This window comes from Xyrauchen texanus, chromosome 29 (genome assembly GCF_025860055.1).
Source record: "Xyrauchen texanus isolate HMW12.3.18 chromosome 29, RBS_HiC_50CHRs, whole genome shotgun sequence".
NCBI lineage: Eukaryota > Metazoa > Chordata > Actinopteri > Cypriniformes > Catostomidae > Xyrauchen > Xyrauchen texanus.
Window position 1 is genome coordinate 18,214,746 of NC_068304.1, and position 23,076 is coordinate 18,237,821.

The following is a 23,076-nucleotide window of genomic DNA, read 5'->3' on the forward strand; positions in this document are numbered from 1 at the left end:
AGTAGTTTTGGTTCAATTTTATTAAAAGAACATATTAACAGACAAAATGAATGTTTCGTGGATCAACAGTAACAATGAATCTCAACAGTACCCTATTAATGTAGTTGAAGTAACACAAATGTCTAAATTACACATTATTAACCAAGGACATCCGATGAATGGATCATGGATTGTTTTAATGCTACAAACAGGGTTGGATATTTGTATGACGTGTACATTTAAATCATCTTTTTCTTCCGGTTTTAATTAAACAATGGTCACATGGTGAAATTGGTTCAGCAAGATATGTCAGGATTGGATAAAGCAAGTAATGGCTGGATGCAATCTTGAAAAAAAATAATAATAATTATGATGGAAGTGGACATGAAATATTGCTTGGATGGATAACGAATATTTAGGGCATTTACAAAAAAAAAATATTGTACTTGTTAAAAACTTCCAACCCTAACTGGATACAGACGAACATGAATAGCAGCAGGCTTTCTGTGGCAAGCTTGCCATTGCCTCCAAAGTGCTCATTTAAATGGCAATCTAACTCAGGCCCCAACTTCCATAGCCCAACAGGCATTTTATTTTTCCACAGGCAGTAAGGTGCACAAATCTTTGATCTGGTACATTCACATATCAGGGCTCTTAGGGGGCACACAACTCCCATTTGGTAAAGAGCAACACTGCACGTACAAAAAAGCAAAGTGCAGACTATGTTGACCCTTGCCTATGGAACTTAAAGCAAAGATTAGGAGATGGAACTATACCAACAACATGACCATCTTGAGACAATTCAGCCTCATAAGATGACTACATTTTGAGAAGGCAAACCTAATTGGTAAGGCAGATCTGCATTATTCACATAAAGGCAAGTCTATTACCAAACCAATTTATGCAGAGTAGGCCAAACTTAAGTAAAAACTTTTGTTCTTTAGTTAAACCCATGGTACTTCTGAAACAGTACAAGCACTATAAGTTACAGGACCATCTCTGTCTTTCTTCCGGCTACAGACAAAACTGCATACAGCAGTCTTCAATCTTTCATACAGCACCACTGAAGTTCCTACTCAGTCTTATGACATCACAATTGCCTTGATCATTCTTTTATCTTGACTTCAGTTCAGTAAATGGTGAGGCTAACGGAGCGGTTCATTTTCTTCCCAATGAGTCGAGATGCTCTGGAACTGGATTGGACTGTGGAACGTGTAAGAACTCGGTCTGAAGACAGAACCCTCTCCTCTGCTGCGGCCTTTGCCATCTGAGCTTTCTTGAGCTCCCTGAGAAAAATAAACCGTACAATTAATTCAGAAGCCATAAGAAAAGGTCCATTTATGGTGCTTTTTACAAGTGTCAGGCTTTGAGAGCAGAAAGTTACTTTGTAATGTGGACTACAATTAAAATTAGAACTTAAGGGGGGTTGGTCTTAATAGCAGGAGTATGCTTTAAATTGGTCTAACATGCCTTGGCTCAAATCAAGTAGTTCGTCTAGAGCCACTAAATCAGCCCACTTATAAATACCATTAAGGAGTAAGTCACATACTTTTGCAGAAGTGCATTCTTGAACTTTTCAGCATTGAGCTCTACACGCAGCTGGTCAGCACTCATTCTGGAAGCAGTGAGCAGAAAAGGGTGTCTGACAAGGTCAGAGGTTGAGGGGCGTCGTGTTGGGTCAGGATGGATCATAAGCTGACAAAAGATTATAACATTTTAATTACAAGGGTATGGCATTAGAAACCAGTGGAGAGGCTTTACCCTATTTTCAATGTGAGATTTTACAGTTCAACAACAGTATTAGTCACTTTAACTTACCTTTAACAAGCTTAAAAATTCCTGAGAGAGCACTTGGGGGATATGGGGCAGAATGCCCCGTCGGACTTTGTGCCACTTTTCCCCATTGGTGGGGAGGGGCTCTGCTCCAGAGGCACTGACAACAGTCAAAGCCAGAGCAAAAATGTCTGCTTTTTTCAAATTACTGTAGTCCTGTTGGCAAAATCAACAAATATTAGTGCATGATATTAAACATAACATTGTAATCTGCCAGGAAATGAGTGTTTACCTCCTGAAGGACTTCATTTGCCAGGTATCTGCTGTCACCTTCTTCAACTTGGGGATTGGTAATCCTTGTAACATGACCTAGATCACCTGATACAGAAAAGAGTAAAAATCCAATCCACTTCATAAAGCTGTCCCTGTTTTAAATTAGTGTTATCCTCTGGACAAATTTCAGTATCTTACCTATTTTGTACACCACTCTCGTGGGTCCATCGTCTTCATCTTCAAGTTCCTCTAAACTAGCAGCAGGTTTGCGTGAAATGAATATATTGCCTGAAAGACAATGACAATATTCTATTAAAATACTATTTTCCAACAGAGGCATTATTCTTTAATTATCTGTTGGTTACTTCGGAGTGAAAGTATACATATACTACTATACTACATAAACATACACAAGTCACAAACAGTCATATACAACTCAAACGCATCAAGATATTTTTAAAGGCTGTAACGTGCAAATACATACTTGGCTTGATATCCATGTGAACAAGTGCTGTCGAGTGAATGTACTTGAGTCCGCGAGACACTTGCAACAGCAGATCCTTCAGCTCCATCTCTGACAGAAAGTGCATGTGTCTATTGTTCTCGGCAATGACATCAGACAGGGTTCCACCATTACAGTACTCGTTCTGGATCAGCATGTGGTCATCTTCTGCCCAAGCCGAATAATACCTCACAACATGGGGGTGCTGTCCAAGAACTGCATGTGCATAGACCTCACGAAGTGCATTCTGCCTATTAGGAGAATTATTATGCATAATTAAAAAGGCAATCAGAATCTCCATTAAGTAAAAATGACACCAAGTACATAATATATAATGAGTTGCACAGTTCACTTACTCATCCACAGATCCTGCCAAAGGCTTTTTGGAACGTTTGATGGCGTAGATACAGCCATCCAATCTCTTGACACATTTGAAAACTGAGCCGAACTCTCCAGAGCCAATCTTCTCCAGCTCATGGAATTCAGATGCATATCTGGACATCATGTTATTCTCCATCATTGTGATTCTCTGTGTGGAATTAAGTTAATATTAGACACGAAAAGGAACACTCAACTTCAAGGAAGTCCACCCAAAAATGAAAAACAAAATTTACTCACCTTCAGGTCATCCCAGATGTGTAGGATTTTCTTTCTTCTGCAGAACACAAAGATTTTTTTAAAGGAACCTCTCCACTCTGTAGGTCCATGTAGGTAAGTGAATGGTGGCCTGAACTCTGAAGCTCCAAAAAGCACAAAGGCAGCATAAAACTAATCCATAAAAATCCAGTGATTAAATCAATATCTTCAGAAGTGATATGATAGTTGTGTGAGAGAAACGGATCAATATTTAAGTCCCTTTTTAATATAAATCTCCACTTTCACGTTCTTATTTGGCGATTCACATTCTTCGTGGATATCTCCACCAACTGGGCAGGGAGGAGAATTTATAGGGGGGGTGGACTTAAACATTGATCTGTTTCTCACCCACACCTTCTGAAGACATAGATTAAACCACTGGAGTCATATGGTTAACTTTTATGCTACCTTTTTTAGCTTCAAAGTTCTGGCCATCATTCACTTGCATTGTGTGGACCTACAGAGTGGAGATGGTTTTTTTAATCTTCATCTGTGTTCTGCAGAAGAAACCAAGTCATCCACATCTGGGATGGCATGAGTGATTTTCATTTTTAGGTGAACTAATCCTTTAACTAGACATGAAAATAGCACAAAACCAACCCTAATAAAAAACATTTTTAAATTAACTTAAACGTAATTTTACCTTTGTTGGAGGAATCAGCTCATCCTCCATCTCAGCATCACTTGCATCCATGTCCTCCCCACAGGAGCTGAAGAACGAAAAAGCATTATTCATTAGAAGGGTTGCAGAATGCAGATGCAAATGTCAAACACTAGAGGGCAGCAGAGAGGTCTGACTAAGCACGTGGCGTGGTAAGCGAGCGAACACGATGGTTTGGTTTCTCGCCATGTTTTTGTCTCGGAGTAGAATTAGTAAACGGATTTCACGAACAGTGAACATGTGCCAGACCAGTCCAAGATAGGCGTAATGTTTTACTACGCTATGGATCTTTTAAAACAGCCACTAACCAGTGTGTTAAAATAAATAAATAAGACATGTTTGAACAGGGTATCAATAATGGACAAACATACTCATTCCAGTGTGATCGTTTCCTGTTATTTCTTTGTAGTGTTGATGACTGCACCAGGATGGAGTCCGGGGTGAAGGGGTTGATGTTGACTAGAGGTGTCTGGTTTCGTCGTCCGTCCAGACAAGCTTTGCTCGTGGAATCCACATTCTTGAACAGTCCGACTCTCCGGCTCGCCGATACCGTCGTTCTTGCCTTCGACAATAAACTCTATTGGAGATATACGTAATCCATTAGCACGAATAATACAGATACAACAAAAGGCTAAGGCACATTTTCATAAGCAAAATTAAATGGAATTTAAAAACTTGGAAAACAGCACACGTTAAAGGAGGTAATTTGTGCAGGTATCAATGGACTGATTCATTTGGAACTGTTACGCAACATTACAGTTAGTCCAGTATCTGGGTCACTAGGTGAAGTCACCCACCTGGGCAAAGGCTTGACTGACTTTCACATTTTGAATTTCGAATTAAATAGTAACAGTGGCAAAAACAAACAATTAAAAAGTTCGAAAGAATTCCACAGAATTTAAACTGCATAACGTGATCTGTTTGTGTAAACAGATGTCAAAGTTCAAAATCAACAACTTAGGCTTAAAGTTTGCTTAAGTTAAGCGTATTAATACCTTTGGTGTGTGGGGGGTATCAAACAGACGGAGTTTCCTGAAGGTTTTATGGGGTGGTGTATCAGGACAGTCCGGTACAGGGGAGCTGGATCCATCCATGTCATCATGAACGTAACTTCTCTCAGGTGAACTGTCGTAAGCCTGGGGACTTTTCCTGGGCGATGGTGAGCTTTTCATGTAAAAAGGCGCTTTCACGCGAGAGGGTGAACCGAAACCCTCCTCATCCCAGGACTCGTCGTCGTCTCGGGTTCTGCCGAGGGGGCTGCTGCCCTGGTCCTCCGGTCTCTTATCGATGCTGCGTCGCACGGAGACGGGAGAGTCCAGCTCCGTGAAGCCCGATTCGGCGCCGGTGCTGTTGTTCGCCTCCTCTAAATTGTCGTCTTCATTATCACTGGCGGTGAACTGCAATTTCTGTCGCACGGGTTTTAAATTTGGAGACTTGCCGTGCCTCCGTACACTGAAACTCATCTTGCCAGTCGAAAGTTCAGTTTTTGCAAAAGAGAAAACTTCAAACACAAAGCAAGTTGTGTAAAATGATAAGAAACCAGCCTAAACGGCTGGTAAATCAGGCAGAGATTATGTAATTTAGATAAACATATCTAATATTGACCATGCAATGCAACAACCGGAGCGCTGATGGTGAATAATCCCGAAAAACTGCGATGGGAATCCCAAATTGTTCCAGGTGGACGTTATCGAAGAAAATATCTTCTGTAGTTTTTCACCTGTTGACTGATATCTCCGTGACGAGTCCGCACAAGTTTAAGGGCCGATAGCGTAGTTAAAAGCGAGAAAATCAGCTTCCAGGGCGACGTTGTGTATCCGCGAAGAAAATGGCTGCTCCAAGAACTTCCAACTGATGTCTAAAGAATAAAAAAAAAAAAAAAACTTTAATAGCGATTACGCGATGTGTATACAACGTCAAATTAAGAGATAACACTTTGAAACGTGTCAAAGCATCCAAAATAATGTCGTTTAAGACAATAATGTTTACAAAAGTAGTTTGAATGGCGAGCTACTCCTCCCACCAACAAGCGTGGTCAAAGTCTTCCCGCGACCGTTGGTCATGTGACGTGTTATGTACCAATGAACGCCGACTTTCAAAGTTTGAAAGATGGGCGGTCCGGTGAGTGCTACGCCACAAGCCCCTCCCCCAACCTGCCCACTGTCTGTGACCTCAATTTGGCGCGAATGCATTTCTTCATCTACCGTTTGATCTTTGAATGGTTGGGATAGAGGCTTTTTTTAGAAGATTTGCTAGGCACATTGTCACCCTTTTGTGATGGAAAAACATGTTATAATTACATGGCATTAAATTGGTTTGATAGGATTAAATATTTTACAAGTGTTTTAATTACAAGCGGAGGTGGTGTAATTAGCCACATGGTCTTGTTTTGACGGTAGAGCTTCTCCGATGGAACGCAACTTTTACGGTAAATGGATTGACAGGCAATGGCAAGAACATCGACAGCCCATTCGTCAGAACGTATTTGGAAAGTGCCACTATCCATGATATAGAAACCGATATATGATTGTAAATACATCAAGCCATAACTTTACTTTTAAGTTTATGCTCATATCTCATATGTGAATTGCAATCTGTAATGGGTGAGAAGTAAAAAAAAAAGTTGTACAATGGCAATTCTTTTTTTATTATAATTGTTGATCCTTCCTTGTTGACAGATTGCAAAAAATAGCAGAATCAAACATATACAGAAAAAAACTATAGTTTTAAAACAATTATGTACATATATATCCACACAAAAATATCTTAAGTCTTCTTGATTTATAGCGCACATGATCTGAGCATTAGGGGAAAAAAAATCTATTTTTGGTTCATGGTTTTCAATACACACACACACACACACTCACTCACACACAATCTTGAGAAGTTCAATGTGATGAGTAGAAAATGTGTTAATCGTCAATTCCGGGGGTCTCTCCTTGCTGTATTCGTGATGCTATTCTGATGGCTTCTTCTAGGGAGGGCTGATCACTGAGCTGACAGAGAAATTTCAACATTTAATAAAACTTGTGTATCTGCAAAAAAAATTATAATAATATATATATATATATATATACACACACACACACACACACACACACATACATACATACACACACACAACATACATTATTTGCATTTAATATTTTCAGTCTACCCCAACTTGTAGTGCTCAGTACAACACCCACCAGACACAGTTACCCTCCCCTATTCTAAAAAAAAGACACACTTTACCATTGTTGGCAATAAGGGCTCATTAATCAGAACTGAATGGCAAACTATTGAAAAGATCAATGAAAGGTTGATTGTACTAGACTAGGCTGCTCAATTAGCTCTCCATTAGTGAAACAAAGAGAAGTGATATAATCACCAGTCATGACTACAGTGTATATAATCCTTATCCATTTTGGCCACCAATATCTGAAATCTATAACTGAATATGTGTTTATGTGAATAAACACCATTATTGGGGAGCCTATCTGTTTTGTTGACAAATGAAAAAAAAAGTATAGTATTGTTTTTGTGCACTTTGTTTTGCACAAAATGTGTCTATATGTTTAATACATTTATGTGCTGAAAGTAACCAAAGCTTAAAATGAACCTTACTTTGTTAGGAAAAATACATGTAATACATTTGTAATAATAAAATCTGATCTGGCTTTGCTTCAAGTAATTAACATGCCTAAGGGACTCTGATTCCAGGCTTATTTTATCAATAATTTGAGGTTAAGTTAAATCTAAAAAAAAAAAACAGCGCACTATAAAGCTTTCTTTGTATTATTTATGATAGTATGAATGCCAAAATATCTAGCATTTTTTCAATAGGTATATTCTGACAATAAATGTGCCTATATAAACATTCTAATGCACTGTTTCAATTCGATAGGATGAATTTGAGGGAAATTTGGCAGAGCAGATGCACAGTAATTTGAAAAACTACCTCAAATAATGTTAAAAGCACTATTTAGTGATATACAGTGAAATTGCCTGTTACCACTCATTAGTTGTTCTTGTTTAATAAGATATTGATATATGTATGTAATTGTCCACTACATTTTGTACACTAAATAAAATGTCCAAAAAACAAATTTAGATGGACAATTATAGCCATTTAAGAATGGTGGTTCTTGTGCAACTGCATTTCATTGGCTCTGTATTTGTATTTTGCACATTGACAATAAAGTTGAATCTAATCTAAACTCATACACACGTACAATCTTGTTTCATATAATGTAAAAAGATTGTTCATAATGTGTATTTGTAAGTAATTTGATTTCATAGAATAATTTTAAATGTAAAAATAGTGTAAAATGTATGCTAATGAAAACATTTTTGAAAGCAAACTGTAAATGTTGACTAAGTAGAGAAGCATTTATGAGTGCAGTCCATTTACCGTTTAATCTTTAACCTACTGATTTATTGATGGAAACTGGGTCTCTCACTGTAACATCAGGAAGTTCTTATAATTTTCTATTTTGAATTAAAATTTAATCCAATGTAAAATACCAGTAGACTATCTGGAAAGCAGATATCTGATGTGTTTAAGGACTTGTGCGATTGCTTCATTCAGATGAAAAAGATTTACTGATGGCTAAAAAAAAAAAAAAAAAGTGTCTGATTGATCAGTCTAGAAATTATGATTGCAGTAATTTTATAATCTGGAATTTAGTGCTGTTAAAGCTTCTGGAATATGTAGGAGTTTAGTGGTCGAGGAAATAAACAGTCCAAAAATATCACAGCCTGAGTGGGATTCCAATCACTCATAATTTGGAAACTATTCCCCGCCTTAAATGTAGTGCAGTTTATTTCTAAATCCAAGCACTTCCATTAATTACACCTACAGAACAAACGAGAACACCACTTCAGTTGAAACTACATCTTTAACATATCCTAAAACACCACACCCTTATGGAGAGAAGGTCACAGCCACCCCAAAAAAAAGTTTTTTGAGGATAATTGCATGTTCCCACCCTAAAAGGGACTTAAAGGTTTACAACATATACAGAAGATTTTATCATTTACTCACAGCCAAAGTACATGATTTAAGCTGTGCTGCCCCTCCCATATGTGTATGTTAATGTAAATGATGTTTGTGAGAGAGTTTGGTATGTCTGAATATACATTTCATACCTGCACAGCAATGTGTGTGCCATTAGAGGTGGCCAGCAGTGTGACTGGGTGTGGACTTGTGGAGACTACATGATGCTCCTGATCCTGTACAAGCTCCTCCTCTGTCTGGTACACAGACAAGTCTGGCGTTACAATAGCCACCTAAAACACAAACAAATTAACAAGCTCGATTTATCTTTAGATTTAACGAAGGGCTTACTTTAGACATGTACACAGAAACAGCAGACTTGGAACACTTGGTAGAAAATCAGCAAAAGTAACAACCCTCACCTGACCCTCAGTGCCATCTGCAGATACCATGGTAACAGAATGTGCCCCTCCTGAAGAAAGCATTGCTTCATGTGCAGGGATAGTTATGGTGGTTCCCTCTTGTGTTACCATGGTTATTGTGCCTCCCATAGCCTGCATATCTGCTTGAGATAGAACCTGAGAAGGCCAAGGCAATATAAGCATTCACCTGTTCGTACAAATCTCTGAAAGATAATTGCATATCTGCACATCCAACATTGACTTTAGAGCACCAACAAAATATTGCCATTTGCATATTTTCTCATTCACTTTGCTATTGAAAATTTGACTCATAAATTACTTTAAAGGCATAAAGCTGAATCTACTTAAGTTCTACTACTGTTTGAGGCATAGCAGAATATATCCTACTGATATGGTGTGACAAATACAGTGAATGAATACATTTAAGTGTAATGTTAAATGACATCACTGACCTGTTGTGTGCCATCCTGAGATATAAAAGCCACATGCTGTTGTCCCATAACTTCTGATCCACCTGATACATGCTCAGACCCAGAGTCATCCTCTACTGTATTAGTGTACATTAACCCGGGGTCATCAATGGCCTCTGTAAGAGACACATATTGAACATTCTGATTTATTGGTTTTAGTTTAGTTACCTAAAATTATAGAATCAAACATGCAGAATCTAACTATCTTCCCCTCCCTGATTATAATGTCAATATAAAAAGTGAACAGACCTGCGGAGGGCTCAAAATAAGCTTCTTGTTCCTCCTCTATGGGCTCTGTGTCATTGTGTGCAGTCCGTTTATGCATGGCCAAGGTAGAGATCTGCTTATACGTCTTTCCACAGTGGTTACAGTTGTAGGGTTTGCAGGGCGTGTGAACCACATGGTGCTTGTACAGACTGGAGTACTCTGTAAAGCGCTTGTCACAGCCAGGCACAGTACAGACATAAGGCTTCTCTCCTGGAAACAATACAAACACCATTATGAGGATTGTGGATACAGTCTGAAACTATTCCTTTAAAACAAATCCTAAAACGAACATACTTGAACTTCGCAAACTACCATGCTGCTGGTTTCATTATTGCAATTCTTTTGATTCTTAATTTGATGTTAAAATTGAGTGACCATAAGGCAAGTACCTGTGTGGATTCTCATGTGGTTTTTGTAGTTGGTGGCACTTGCAAAAGCCCTTCCACAGTTTGGCTCAGAGCAGTAGTATGGCCTCTCACCTGTGTGAGTACGAATGTGGACCTTACGAATGTTGGATGTGGTGAAAGATCTCCCACAGCCTTCAAATGGACATTTAAAAGGCTTTTCACCTGCAAAAACAGATGAACAAACAGCTAATTTAAGAACACATTTGACTAGGGGACTGGGTAGCTCACCAAGTATTGACACTGACTACCAGACCTGGAGTCACAAGTTTGAATCCAGTGCGTGCTGAGTGACTCCAGCCAGGTCTCCTAAGCAACCAAATTGAACACATTTGACAGAGCACTCTAATGGGAAGAGTCTATTGTTATGACAAGTTAATCTTAAAGGTAAAACATTCCATAACCAAGAGAGATTTATTGCAGGCCTGCCAGATATGAAACACACCTGTATGGGTTCGAGTGTGTTTTTGTAAGTCTCCAGAGGTTTTGAAAGACTTGAGGCAGTTGAGCTCGTGACACCGATATGGTTTTTCTCCAGTGTGTGTGCGGATGTGGCTCTTGAGGCCATATCCTTAAGACAGAGGATTAAAAACATACTGTATTTAAGAAATAAAAGTTAAAAGAAGAAAACAAATTAGCTCATTGCAAAATAATTACCTGTTGCAAACTTTTTACCACAACCAATATGATCACAAATGTACGGCTTATCCCCAGTATGTGACCTTTCATGTACCTAGGAATATTCAAAATGCCACATGTATTACATTAAGATGTGGATAAATTACTACAGAGACAGAGCTCACACAAAAAGCCTTGGTGGAGCACATAATTTATCTGTTCTTTCTCACACATGCAGCAAATTATTTAAACGTACCTTTAGATGGTGAGCAGTAGTATAGAGTTTTCCACATCCCTCATGTTCACAACGGAAGGCCTTTTCCCCAACATGCTGAATTCTGGGTGATCTGCTTTCTTGACCCTGCAGTACAATCTGAGCACACAAGAGCAACTCAATCATAGATTCATCAACAACAGCAAACTATATATTTATAAGTTTATTATTTAATAGAAACTAATAAACATGGCGAACATGCAGAGTATATAATTGGAAGAGACTGTACCTGCATATGCACACTGCCATCAGAGTCCCCCCGGCTGAGTAACCCAGTACCACATTCTGTGGCCTCCATCTGCAAGAAAAAGTGCATAATTTAAAATGTATTTATGGTTGTTTTATTATTTGTATTCCTTACATAAAACAGATAAATTAGCAGTTCTCTAAATTAGCTGACTGACAGTGCTAAAATAAGGCACATTAAATGCACCAAAATGTTTATACAGTATATTTGTTTAAATAGGTTTGGCTTGCTATCCTAATCTGCATAGATATGTTATAGGGCAATGATCCTAACGTTAGTAGAATATTGCTCCAGTACACTGATGGTCTCAGCATCAATGGTGGCCTCCGTCTGCAGGTCTGCTACAGTGCTATCTGCCTGGAAGGTCAAAATGGTGTTGGATGGGGGCATATGTTGGATATATGCAGTAGTGCCATCCTCCAGCTGAACAGCCTGTAAACCACCCTGATCATATGTTTCTAAAAAATAAATACATGTTTACACACATCATTTGATTTCAGATGAATGAATATAGCCAAATAGTTACGGAATATTCCTGGTTCCATACAAGTTAAGCTCAATCGGCAGCATTTGTGGCATAATGCTGATCACCACAGAAATAAATTTTACGTGTCCCTCCTTTTCTTAAAAATAAAATAAATAAATAAAAATAATAAAAAAAAAATCAAGGTTAGCGAGACACTTACAATGGAACTAAAAGTACCCCATTTGTGGAGGATACAAAAGGCAGAAAAGTAAAGCTTGTTATTTTATGAAAGCACTTACATTAATTCTGCTCTTAAAACTTGTGCATTATTTTATCTGTAAAGTTGTTTAAATCATAATTTTTTATGATTGTTTTAGGGTTTACAGCATTATGTTGTCATGGTTATGAAGTTGACAAATTGGATATAACTTTAAACAGAAAAAGCCAGTAGGTGATTTTATAACTTTGTTGATTTTATCATTGTTTACATCATGTGGCAATACTTTTGAAACAGTGAGAATTTTAACATTTACAGATTGGTCTCATTCAATTCTATTATAAGTGCCACACTGTAACCCAGAATTTTGCTTTTATTTATGAGGAGGGACACGTCAAAATGCATTTTTGTGTTAATCAACATTATGCCTCAAATGCGGTCAATCGAGTTTAACTTTTATTGAACCTTGAACCAAAACAGTAAAGGAATTGTCAGAAAGACACTGTAACTTTGAATACACAATACTCAGTAGTAGACAGTTGTTCGGAGACAGACCTTTTGGTGCATGAATGTAAGCAGTTGTTCCATCTTCCAGTTGTACAGCCTGGCCATCCTCTAGTCTCAATCCTTCTCCTCCTAAGAAATTAGAAAATGACACCCAAGTTCTACAACATTAAGTTGTAATGTCTGAAGCTCCAATTGTCTTTATAACATTAAAGAGGTTTGTGTCTATTTAAAATCAAATACGTTTGTGCTTATTGGGGTTTTGAAAGGTCTCCAATGACTGTTAAAGGTTTGTTGCGTGCGTAGTCGCCATGCTTCTTAATTGAAATTTAGCCACTTGGCAAACATATTAAATACCTGCTTTAGACATAGGTAAGTGCTGGACGTATGCAGCAGATCCATCCTCCAACTGGATCACCTGTCCTTCCATTAACTTGTTATCTGTGAGAGAAACTATTAAATGCTGTAAGACTCGCGGAGCAGATGATCAAACACATGTATGCAGGTTCTGATCGTACACAATATTTATTGTGCTCCCCATGAAATTTAAGACATTTGAATATTCAAATGTGTAAAGAATGTTTTAAAAATTAAATCTATGTGATTGAGTAAATCAGTAGAGGATGACGGGTGCAGATCAGTGCCAAGCGCTTAATTTCTTTACCTTTAGGACTATGTTGGATGTATGCTGTGGAGCCATCCACCAGAGTCACTGCCTGCAAACAGTCCATTCCCTCTATGTTGTCACCATCTGTGTGGTAACAGTTTGCTTGTATGGGTCTATTACGCTGTACATCATTATTTTAGACTTTTCAATTAAGGCTTGTTTATACATTCATCTCACCTGCAACTGTTACTGCCTCTGTCAGGCATAGGGTGACCTGCTGCGGGTCCCCATCAATACTCTGGAACTCCAGGCCCTGGGTGTCTCGATTCACCTGGGCTAAGAGCATGATCTACCTGTACAAACTATTCAACAATGATGCAAGTTTTGTGTTAAAACCCGGAGACAACTAAAATCTTGATAAATTGCCATAAATTGAGGTTCTCCTATAGTGAAAATCTACTATTTTTTAAAGTAATTAACCTGCATTCTAAACCTCATGAGTGCACTTTCTTTGCATTGGACATGTATTAACTGCTTTTGAAGGGGATTTATAATGCACTTACTTGGGCAATTTTAAAGATTGTCATTGCAAATACAAATCGGAAAAAATTACTACAAATAACGTTTTTAATTATAGATTGCGTTTTTTGTGTTTGTATGCTCACATATAACCATCACATGGCAGTTTTGATAGGTTTTAATATATTACTGTAATGAAATATGGTTTGCATTTCATATACATTTCGGCCAAATCGTGGCATCAAAATCAATTGTGAATTAACTTTGGGAAGATATGGCCGGTCACTGTGAACGGATTTGCATTGCATTTGCTAGATTGTTAGTGTGCAAAACCATGCCGCATGTACTATTTACTTAATCATAGATCATACTACTCAGTTAGTATTCAGCAGAAATCGTCACATTTCTCTCAATCCGATCAGAGACGTTGCAACCAAACACGTGTCTTAAATTAAAATAATGCGCTGCTAACGCGCATGTTTCCTCGCTAATTTAAATTTTATCAAGCTAGCAACGAATCTTTTAGGCGTTTATTATCAATAATAAACTTAATATATAACAAGCACACCCGGCTTAATTTATTGATGTATTTAAATTGACTCAATGACATCACGCTAACCCATGCTCACACGTTAGCAAATATGCTACATTTCGTTCAAGTTTTAATTTCGCCGTTTCGTAAGGTTTACATAACATTGTGACCGTGGAGATTTTAGACTATACAACCTCCAAAGTCAGTGTAACACAGTAACGACACATATATATCCGTTAAATCATAAAGGAATGACCGTTAGCCCAGATTGAGCTTGTTGCTGCGATAACTTGACAGACACAATCGGAACGTTACAAATGTTGCAACCGCGTCCAACTGCCTTTAATAAATAAAACACTGCATCCGAATAATTTTCACTAGTTTATTTCGATCTGCATCCCACATAGACTTCCATGACACTTCCATCAACGCGATTCCCATCTGAGCGGCGTCTGAGGAAATAAGGCACACTGGGTAAAAAACACATTTATACACTAACCTCCGAAAATTTTCCAACAATCCCTTCGTTCGACCACCATGCATCAGGGCAGGAAACGCTATGCAGAGAACGCAACCCCAGAACCTGTATAGTGCAGTGTTTCTCCGCCGGGTGGGCCGACTGATCCGTAATACGCGCGAGTGATTGGCTAAAGGATTCTACTACTGCGCTCCCATTCGTTCATCGTCCGACCATTACAATGCGCCCTGTCTGAAATTCATGTTCAGGGACACCTTGGAGACGCCATTCGGGTCTGTTGGGTGTATTGTTCCAGCGTGAATAAACAAATCTAGCACAGCACCGTGTGGGCATGACAATGTCAGTTTGCGGATAGATGTCGCGGGTTTTGTTCCAATTTCTTCGAGCATCGTAGTGTGAACGATGGATTTATATGTCTTATAACAGCACATTTGACTGTGTGTCAAAGTAAGATTGGTAGCCATTTTGAATAGATTAACATGTCGTGGCTGGAGTGAGGATGCATGGGCAATGCAGTGCAGTTGAAGGGGATGAGAACCCATTTGCAAGCTATGCGGTTTATAAAGTGGCACCTGATTGCAAATCTCGTTTCCATTTGAATGGGCTTGCTAACTAGTCTTTGATGGAGACTAATTTTAATGCAGAAATACCTTAATTGTTTGTTTAACGTGCTATTTTGTTTATACATGTTTATATAACTTTTTGGCTGCAATAAAAATCAATATTTTCTAAATTTTACTTTTTTACTCAGTTGTTTTGCTTTTCCAGTTAAACAATAATAAAACCATAGCTTTGATTATTCTGATAATACTGATAGTAAGTGAACTATGATTGAAGGGCTCCTGTGATTACTAAAATGAATCAGCTTAAAGAAATTGTCACACCCAAATTGAAAATGCTCTCATCATTTTCTCTCCCCCATGTCATTCCACGTGTGTATGATTTTCTTCTGCAAAACACAAACTAGCATTTTTTTAGAAGAAAATCTCTCTGTAGGTACAAACAATGCAAGTGACTGGTGACCAGAACATTGAAGCTCCAAAAAGCTAATAAAGAATGCATAAAAGTAATCTAAATATATCTAATCTGAAAGACTCCAGTAGTTTAATCCATGTCTTCTGAATTGATAGGTGTGGGTGAGAAACAAATAATTTTTAAGAAAAATATATTTTCTGAGATAATTTTTACGTTTTTACTACAGGACAGAGTGTAACAGTCAACTTGTTATGTGATATGACAGATTGTCACCGTTTGAGGATACCTTCCATATAAATAGGTATAGCAGTATACTGATATCTACCTGTCACAAAATTGTCAGTGTCTTCTCTTATAAAACAACTATTTTATCATTGTTAACTTTACACTTAGTTCATTCCAAAAGGATTGTTTATTGTTAAACATATTGAAGATTAGTGGACTTGTGGTCAATTCATTTAAGGTGCACTCAGTATTTTTTTAAAATGGCATTTTGGACTTACAGTGACATCTAGTGGCGTGGATGCAGCATCATTCAAACGCAGTAGTTTTCAGCGGTTGCAGAAATGTGCTATTCACAGTCAACCAGGATTAATTTAATTGATGAAAGAAAGTGTCCAATAACAGGACAGTTACTGAGATTATTTTTATTTATTTTTTTGGTATCAAAATCACACAATAATCAAATAGAGAATGACAATAACAATAATTGCAATAAAAACAGTAAAAATATATATATTAATACAAAATATGACAAGTAAATAAAATAAATTAACAACAAAATAACAGAATTAAGAACTATATACATAGGGGTATTAAAATCAAAAACATATCTCTTAATTACAAAATAAATACAAAAATCCTTAAAAAGGATCATATTTCAAGGCTTTACAACAATATAGTCTTTTTAGCTTTAGTGTTCCTTACACCCTCCAATGCTTTAAGATACTGACAAAACTCAGACTTAAATTGTATAAATCTTGGTGTACTTTTTGAACAACAACATTTATGAATGTGATATTTCCCTAAAATAATAAACAAATTATCAGATCCAGAAATCTCCTTTAAAAAGACCCTAAAAAAAAAAAAAGATGACAAATACTCTCTTCATTCAAATGACAAAACACATTTTAAATCAATATCTTTCTTCAATCTTTTTATAACCTGATTTGCTGGATAAATACAATGAATAATTTTAAATGAAATCTCTCTAATCTTATTGGTGACACAGTATCTCCTGGAAACCATAAAAGTCTCCTCCTCCTAAACTTTTAGCTGGGGGTACCCTAAAAGACTGACAGATCTGTCTAATGAAGTTATTGTTGCATTTTTTTATCAACAATACTTATACCATCCAATTTTAAGTTAAAGTGAAGTTACATTCAAATCAACAACACGCAACAATTGAAGGAGTCCAGAAAGTATGGCATCAAAAACGAATGCGTAATCTAGAAATTCTCCATATGAAATTAAGTGACCATCATGGCGAAGCAACTGTGTCACCAATAAAATATCATTTCTAAACCAATATTAAAAAAAAAAAGTGTTTTATTCTTATATTTAATATTTTTTAAATATTATTTTATTATTCCAAATCAAACATTTGTGGAGAGAGAAATTGTGTTTGTACACCAGCAACAATGATAACAGAGCTTGTCTATGAAAGTTAGATTGTTTAATGGGGATTTTATTAATATCAATATTGCATCTGAGGAGAAACTTAATAGTAACTGAGATTAAGCGAGTAGTCCTCGGCTAGTCATGTCAAATCAAGTCAAGTGGTTTTTATTATCTTATTCCAAAATAGATTAAAATTGATTATTTTCCTCAAACTTCTACCAACAATACCCCATAATGACAACATGAAAGAAGTTTGTTTGAAATCTTTGCAAATTTATTACAAAAATTAATATCACATGTACATAAGTATTCACAGCCTTTGCTCAATACTTTGTTGCAGCACCTTTGGCACCTATTACAGCCTCAAGTCTTTTTGTGTATGAAGCTTGGCACACCTATTTTTGGACAGTTTCTCCCATTCTTCTTTGCAGGACCTCTCAAGCTCCATCAGGTTGGATGGAGAGTGTCAGTGCACAGCCATTTTCAGATCTCTCCAGAGATGTTCAATCGGGTTCAAGTCTGGGCTCTGGCTGGGCCACTCAAGGACATTCACAGAGTTGTCCAGTAGCCACTCCTTTGTTATCTTGGCTGTGTGCTTAGGGTCGTTGTCCTGTTGGAAGATGAACCTTCACCCCAGTCTGAGGTCCAGAGTGCTCTGGAGCAGGTTTTCATCAAGGATGTCGCTATACATTGCTGCATTCATCTTTCCCTCGATCCTGACTAGTCTCCCAGTTCCTGCCGCTGAAAAACATCCCCACAGCATGATGCTGCCACCACCATGCTTCACTGTAGGGATGGTATTGGCCAGGTGATGAGCGGTGCCTGGTTTCCTCTAGACATGATGCTTGCCATTCAGGCCAAAGAGTTCAATCTTGGTTTCATCAGACCAGATAATTTTGTTGCTCATGATCTGAGAGTCCTTCAGGTGCCTTTTTACAGAGGAGTGGCATCCTCATCAGATTTCAGCTTTTGCGGAAGAGAAGATGACTGCATATAATTTATTTTTGGAAGGATGGATGTCACAGGACTCAGTCACGTTCTGAAGTCCTGTTCTGGTGCTGGATCTGAAATAACATTTCTTTCAAACCCACTACGTTTGGCAACTTTACAAGTTCTCTTTAGCGTTGCTGTAGTAAACTGGACCCATAATAAAGTGTGATGCTGCTGAATTATAAATAAGAGTTCAAGTATCATTTCAAGACCATTTATGACATATTGTAAGTGTCACATCATGTGATACATTAGCAACAGTGGTGATTAGTTATTTTTCCAAGATCAAGACCATTTATTATTATAAATCTAACTGGCAAACCATCAAAACTTACAGGGATGTGCAATTAGTTGTTATTTGGGATTTAATAGGGGTTCTGTGTAGTGTTTAATTTAATGTTGTTGTTTATTGTAGTGTGCAATGTCCTCTTTTGCTGTAAATACTGTAGTTGTGTTGGGTCTCAAGTCACTTGGTAAGCAGTGATCCATTAGCTTAATTTGGAGTGTTTGCCCAGGATTCAATTGGTCTTTGTTGGCAGCACATTCATATAGCTGTCCCAAAAGTGTGCAAAAGGTGGAACTGCATGCAGATGACATCATGTTATGACAAGATGCATTGGCCAGATTCTGGTCACTCGCAAAAGGGCTTAAAACATGCTGTCCCATAAGCTGTTCTCCAACTTGTCACCACTAGATGGATGCAATGACATTCTAAAAGTTAGAGGCTGGTCAGTGCCTCACTATGGCAACCCCTGTACACAGTAATGTCAATGCTCGTTGTTTGTGGATTATTCCTTGGGATAAGACATTGAGTTTGCCAGTGTGTTGTGGAATTCAGGAAAGGTATGAACACTTTTTTGTAGTTTTGATATAGCCCATATGTTCATTTTCATTGCTTCCTATTCAGAGTCCTATTTGTATTAACAGAGGCTAGTCAGATGGGTATTTATGCTATTTTTATGTCGTATTCTAATGAGCTAAAGCAATTATGTTACAGATTATTCTGTCAGAGTGACAATGTCATCAAGTCCTCAGGGATCTCGTAGCCAAAGTGTCCTGCCCTTGTTCATGGGTAAAGGCAGAAATATCACCTATATTTTGGACTCCTCTGTGGAAATGAATGACTTTTTTGGGCCAGTGAAGAATCTTATAATCCAAACCTTAATAACTAAAGCTTCCCTCAGAGACTCACTCTTCAACATTATCAGCTTTTCATACAAGGTAAACTCACAATAAATCAATCTGAAAATATTGATTTCACAATATGTTTTTGTCATCCATGAAAACATGATGTTAAAAAACATGTTGGGCTATTTTTTAGATTTACGCATTTCAATTTCATAACAAAATCAATTGTTTAATCTTTAACCAAATCAAATTAAACTTGAATACATTTAATTTTATAAATTTAATTTAGTTATAGATTATGCAATTTCAATTTTGTTATTAAATTGAAATGCGTAAGTATTAAAAATAAGCTAAAATACTTTTGGAGTGTGCAGAGCTAAAAGGTTAATTGTCTGTAATATGCAAATGATGCCAAGTTTGGTTTGTGACAAGCTTGTCTAGAAGACAATATAATCATTTCAATTTGTTGTTTCCCCTAATTAATGTTTAAATCATTATGATTTCATTCATTCAAATCAACAGGAAAACTTAATTTGTCCCTGTTATAGTTAAGAAATAAATCTTTATATTTCACTATAGGCAACACCATGGTCTTCGTATATGATGCCCTGTACACCTGATATAGTCTATGAAGCATTGAGTTGGATCCACACATTACGGACTAGTCCTGGCAGGGACCTCAGTGCACCACTGGCCTTAGCATTCTCCGATCCTGCCTGTCAGTCTGTCCATTTAGTGACCAGCGGTCTCCCAGACAACCCCACACATTGCCTGGGTTCATTGTCAACCCTGGTGACCCGCCCTGTGCATACATTTTACATATTTCACCAGAGTCCCATGATAGCTGACGTTTCAGACTTTTTGCAGTGCATCACTTCCAGCACTAGAGGAAGCTGTTATGTCATGTCCCTCAATTCAATTGGTGCTGTGGACCAGGTAGGACGTTGTAGACTGTAGATTGTTTGTATGGGCCCTTGTGAGTGTTCTCGACTTATGCTGATCCATTTATATATATATATATATATAAGTTGAACAGATATTTATTACCCCTTTTTAATGTTTTATATTGCAACAGGCCAGTTTGTTGCATTCAATAGATGGCCAGATTCAAGAACCATCAATAGATGGCCAGATTCAAGAACCATCATACTTCGAGGACAGATGGCATTCAGGGGTAGACTTCAATCAGGTCCCATACTACAACTATATCCCTTGTGTCTGTTCAGATTCAAACTGGTATGTCTTTAAATTGAAAGTGTAATTAGATGTTTTAAGATGCAAAAAGTGTCAGAAAGAAAAACAAATGATTACATTGTGGATTTGTTTTCTTTTCTTTTTGTCTTTACAGGTGTTCACCAGCGAATCCTTTTAGTGCAGTGTCTTGGGTATCTGCAAGGGTAATGAGAGGTGCTGAGCTTTTTCCTGGCTGCCGTGTGTTAGCCAGGAGGGAGGTAGATGGGTTTTACTACCTGGGAACAATCATACATCAGGTACAGAAAAGAAAATCCAAAAACATAACCATAAACACCACCAACATGTTTTGAAATATAAATCAATCAAATTAAATATAAATGTAGGTGTATGATCACAATTTTATATTTTAAACTTCTAGAATGGAGGAAGTCTTTTTATGGTGGAATTTGATAATCCCGGACCCAAGGCAAACACCTTGAACAAAATTATAAATACAGTTCAGCTAACTTGCCAGCCTGATATGGTCAGTCTAGCCAATGGGCATGGGCACAGTATAGTACCATTGGATACGGTTCTAGCTCCATGGGAGCCAGACCTGAAAAGATATGGGCCTGGAAGGGTCATCTCTGGTTTAGAGCTAAGAAATTCATTAAAAGGTAAGTTTGAAGTTACAGCCAATATAGGATCAACCATCTAATTAAAATGTACATGCTATTGAGTATCATATGCCAAAATGAAATTTTTTAATAACAACTATAGAAACCTAGAGGCATTTTATCAGGTCTATTGTCTCATTAAAGGCAATGAAGGTGATATTGGACTCCAGGTTCTCTTCTGGAATGGGATTTCAACACATGTGCCCAAAGATCTTGCCATATGGATTCCAGCTTCTCAACACGAGCGTATCGCCAAAGACCTACAGCATTATTCCTCCAGGCCATGTTGCTTTAGGATCTCTCAGTGCAGCATGAACTGTTTTGAATTTCCATGTCAGCAGTGCACCCACCACAGTCTGTCCTCCTTTCCATTGTGCCACCATCCAGTCAAGAGATGCTGGCCAATGATAATGTCACCTCCACATTTGAACAACAAAGGAAGATATGACTTGGAAATGAAAGTTGATCTGCAACTGACAGACCTACAGAGCTCTCAATTGCCTTCATCTTCCTCATCATCAACCTCTGACTCAGAAGATAATGAGGATATTGCTGTTGGGAAAAACTCAGATTCAGAAATGGTGAGCCGCGCAGTAAACACAGAGATTTCCTGCCTAAAAAAGCCATACAATCAGCCAGAGTCCCGGGCAGCCTGGAGATACTGGAAAAGGGGCTCTCCAGAACCACTGCACAAGCAACCAGGTAATGAAGAAATGTTTCCAATATACTTGTTAATGGACAAACACTGTGCATTAAAATATTGATCATAATTTAACAGTACTTTTGAGGATAGTGGTCCAACTGTCTGAGACACAGTGTAAATTTAGGATTTAAATGTTATCTGATATAAAATTAATACGATTCTGCACTATTTCTAGGTCACTAGAAATGTAAGCACATTTTTGAAACTGACCATTTGTACAAAAGGTCAAATTTGCTTGCTTCTACAGTATTGAAGCACACAAGATGTGTCTTTGGAACATACTCAAATCATGCTGGAAAAATATGAATCATAAAGTAAACTAAGTAAATCTGAAATTCATTTAAATGTTTCCAATTTAACTTTTTACTTAAATAATTTTTCTATAATATAATTTCTAATGGAAATGCACTAAATTAGAAAAGGATGCAAAATATAAGTTTTCACAAACAGTTTCAGACATTTGGACCCCAGTGTACAAATATCTACTTGACTGGTAAAAATGTCCAGACAAACAACTGCAATTAATATTTGTCTAAATACAAGAGCCAAAAACCGGAATCTTTCATTCTCTTTTGTGCAATCTCACTGAAGGTTTCTTGTTTTTTTTCAGGAAGACCAGTCAGGTCTCCAAATATAAGCTATTCTTGGCCTAGAGACATTGGGTATTCTGGGTGCTCTACAGATAACTCTAAAATGACCAATCACCGCTCTTTATTTGAGCTTGTTCCTGAATCACCCAAGCGAGGAGTCACTATGAGGGAAATACTTGGATCAGCTGAACCAAAGTCATTCAAAGCTGCATCACCACTTGCTCTGGCAATGAGCAAAAGGCCAACTAAACTGATACACAACCAAACTTAAAGGTACACTCAGTAATTTTTCCATTTAAAAAGTTTTACTTCTAAAGAAATTAATTGTAATTCTAAAACATATGTATAAAATCATGACCACTCACATGAGATGAATACTCCAGTCATACAGTA

The 23,076-nt window shown here is 37.5% G+C and overlaps 3 protein-coding genes across 7 annotated transcripts; 1 reads left to right on the forward strand and 2 right to left on the reverse strand.

The window, feature by feature from the left end:
- Positions 1-16: 16 nt before the first annotated feature.
- LOC127623169 (wee1-like protein kinase 1-A) lies at positions 17-5,297 on the reverse strand. The gene is made up of 10 exons (XM_052097475.1): positions 4,820-5,297; positions 4,196-4,401; positions 3,807-3,873; positions 2,884-3,056; positions 2,510-2,778; positions 2,224-2,313; positions 2,045-2,130; positions 1,798-1,968; positions 1,529-1,674; positions 17-1,265 (listed from the first exon to the last, which is right to left on the reverse strand). The coding sequence occupies exons 1-10, from the start codon at positions 5,285-5,287 to the stop codon at positions 1,109-1,111; spliced, it is 1,833 nt and encodes a 610-aa protein (XP_051953435.1). The 5' UTR covers positions 5,288-5,297; the 3' UTR covers positions 17-1,108.
- Positions 5,298-5,547: 250 nt separating this feature from the next.
- znf143b (zinc finger protein 143b) lies at positions 5,548-14,900 on the reverse strand. 5 transcript variants are annotated; one of them, XM_052097471.1, is made up of 16 exons: positions 13,536-14,831; positions 13,356-13,442; positions 13,049-13,144; positions 12,743-12,823; positions 11,778-11,962; positions 11,487-11,555; positions 11,240-11,356; positions 11,023-11,098; positions 10,811-10,936; positions 10,351-10,530; positions 9,944-10,171; positions 9,677-9,810; positions 9,225-9,380; positions 8,955-9,095; positions 6,696-6,820; positions 5,548-5,682 (listed from the first exon to the last, which is right to left on the reverse strand). In XM_052097471.1, the coding sequence occupies exons 1-15, from the start codon at positions 13,642-13,644 to the stop codon at positions 6,737-6,739; spliced, it is 1,869 nt and encodes a 622-aa protein (XP_051953431.1). In that variant the 5' UTR covers positions 13,645-14,831; the 3' UTR covers positions 5,548-5,682; positions 6,696-6,736. The 5 variants fall into 5 exon arrangements, with proteins under 5 accessions (XP_051953431.1, XP_051953430.1, XP_051953432.1 ...); XM_052097470.1 differs by lacking the exon at positions 5,548-5,682 and adding an exon at positions 14,849-14,900 and having other exon boundaries at positions 6,461-6,820; positions 13,536-13,660; XM_052097472.1 differs by lacking the exon at positions 5,548-5,682 and having other exon boundaries at positions 6,461-6,820; positions 13,536-13,660; positions 14,606-14,831.
- A 4,529-nt stretch (positions 14,901-19,429) lies between these two features.
- On the forward strand, positions 19,430-22,954 carry c29h11orf16 (chromosome 29 C11orf16 homolog). The gene is made up of 7 exons (XM_052097230.1): positions 19,430-19,633; positions 20,120-20,476; positions 20,616-20,776; positions 20,889-21,030; positions 21,153-21,390; positions 21,535-22,092; positions 22,704-22,954. The coding sequence occupies exons 1-7, from the start codon at positions 19,430-19,432 to the stop codon at positions 22,952-22,954; spliced, it is 1,911 nt and encodes a 636-aa protein (XP_051953190.1).
- Positions 22,955-23,076: the final 122 nt, after the last annotated feature.

What these genes read in the sequence shown, in the direction of transcription:
- LOC127623169 (XM_052097475.1), bottom strand. Translation starts at nt 5,287, where the DNA reads ATGAGTTTCAGTGTACGGAGGCACGGCAAGTCTCCAAATTTAAAACCC. An exon ending in AGCTGATTCCTCCAACAAAG is followed by an intron (nt 3,057 to 3,806) that starts GTAAAATTACGT and finishes AATTCCACACAG; the next exon opens with AGAATCACAATGATGGAGAA. An exon ending in TCACATGGATATCAAGCCAA is followed by an intron (nt 2,314 to 2,509) that starts GTATGTATTTGC and finishes ATTGTCTTTCAG; the next exon opens with GCAATATATTCATTTCACGC.
- znf143b (XM_052097471.1), bottom strand. Translation starts at nt 13,644, where the DNA reads ATGCTCTTAGCCCAGGTGAATCGAGACACCCAGGGCCTGGAGTTCCAG. An exon ending in AGAGGCAGTAACAGTTGCAG is followed by an intron (nt 13,443 to 13,535) that starts GTGAGATGAATG and finishes GTTACCACACAG; the next exon opens with ATGGTGACAACATAGAGGGA. An exon ending in TTATTTTGAGCCCTCCGCAG is followed by an intron (nt 9,811 to 9,943) that starts GTCTGTTCACTT and finishes TGTCTCTTACAG; the next exon opens with AGGCCATTGATGACCCCGGG.
- c29h11orf16 (XM_052097230.1), top strand. Translation starts at nt 19,430, where the DNA reads ATGTCATCAAGTCCTCAGGGATCTCGTAGCCAAAGTGTCCTGCCCTTG. An exon ending in GTCTGTTCAGATTCAAACTG is followed by an intron (nt 20,777 to 20,888) that starts GTATGTCTTTAA and finishes TTGTCTTTACAG; the next exon opens with GTGTTCACCAGCGAATCCTT. An exon ending in TGGGAACAATCATACATCAG is followed by an intron (nt 21,031 to 21,152) that starts GTACAGAAAAGA and finishes TTAAACTTCTAG; the next exon opens with AATGGAGGAAGTCTTTTTAT.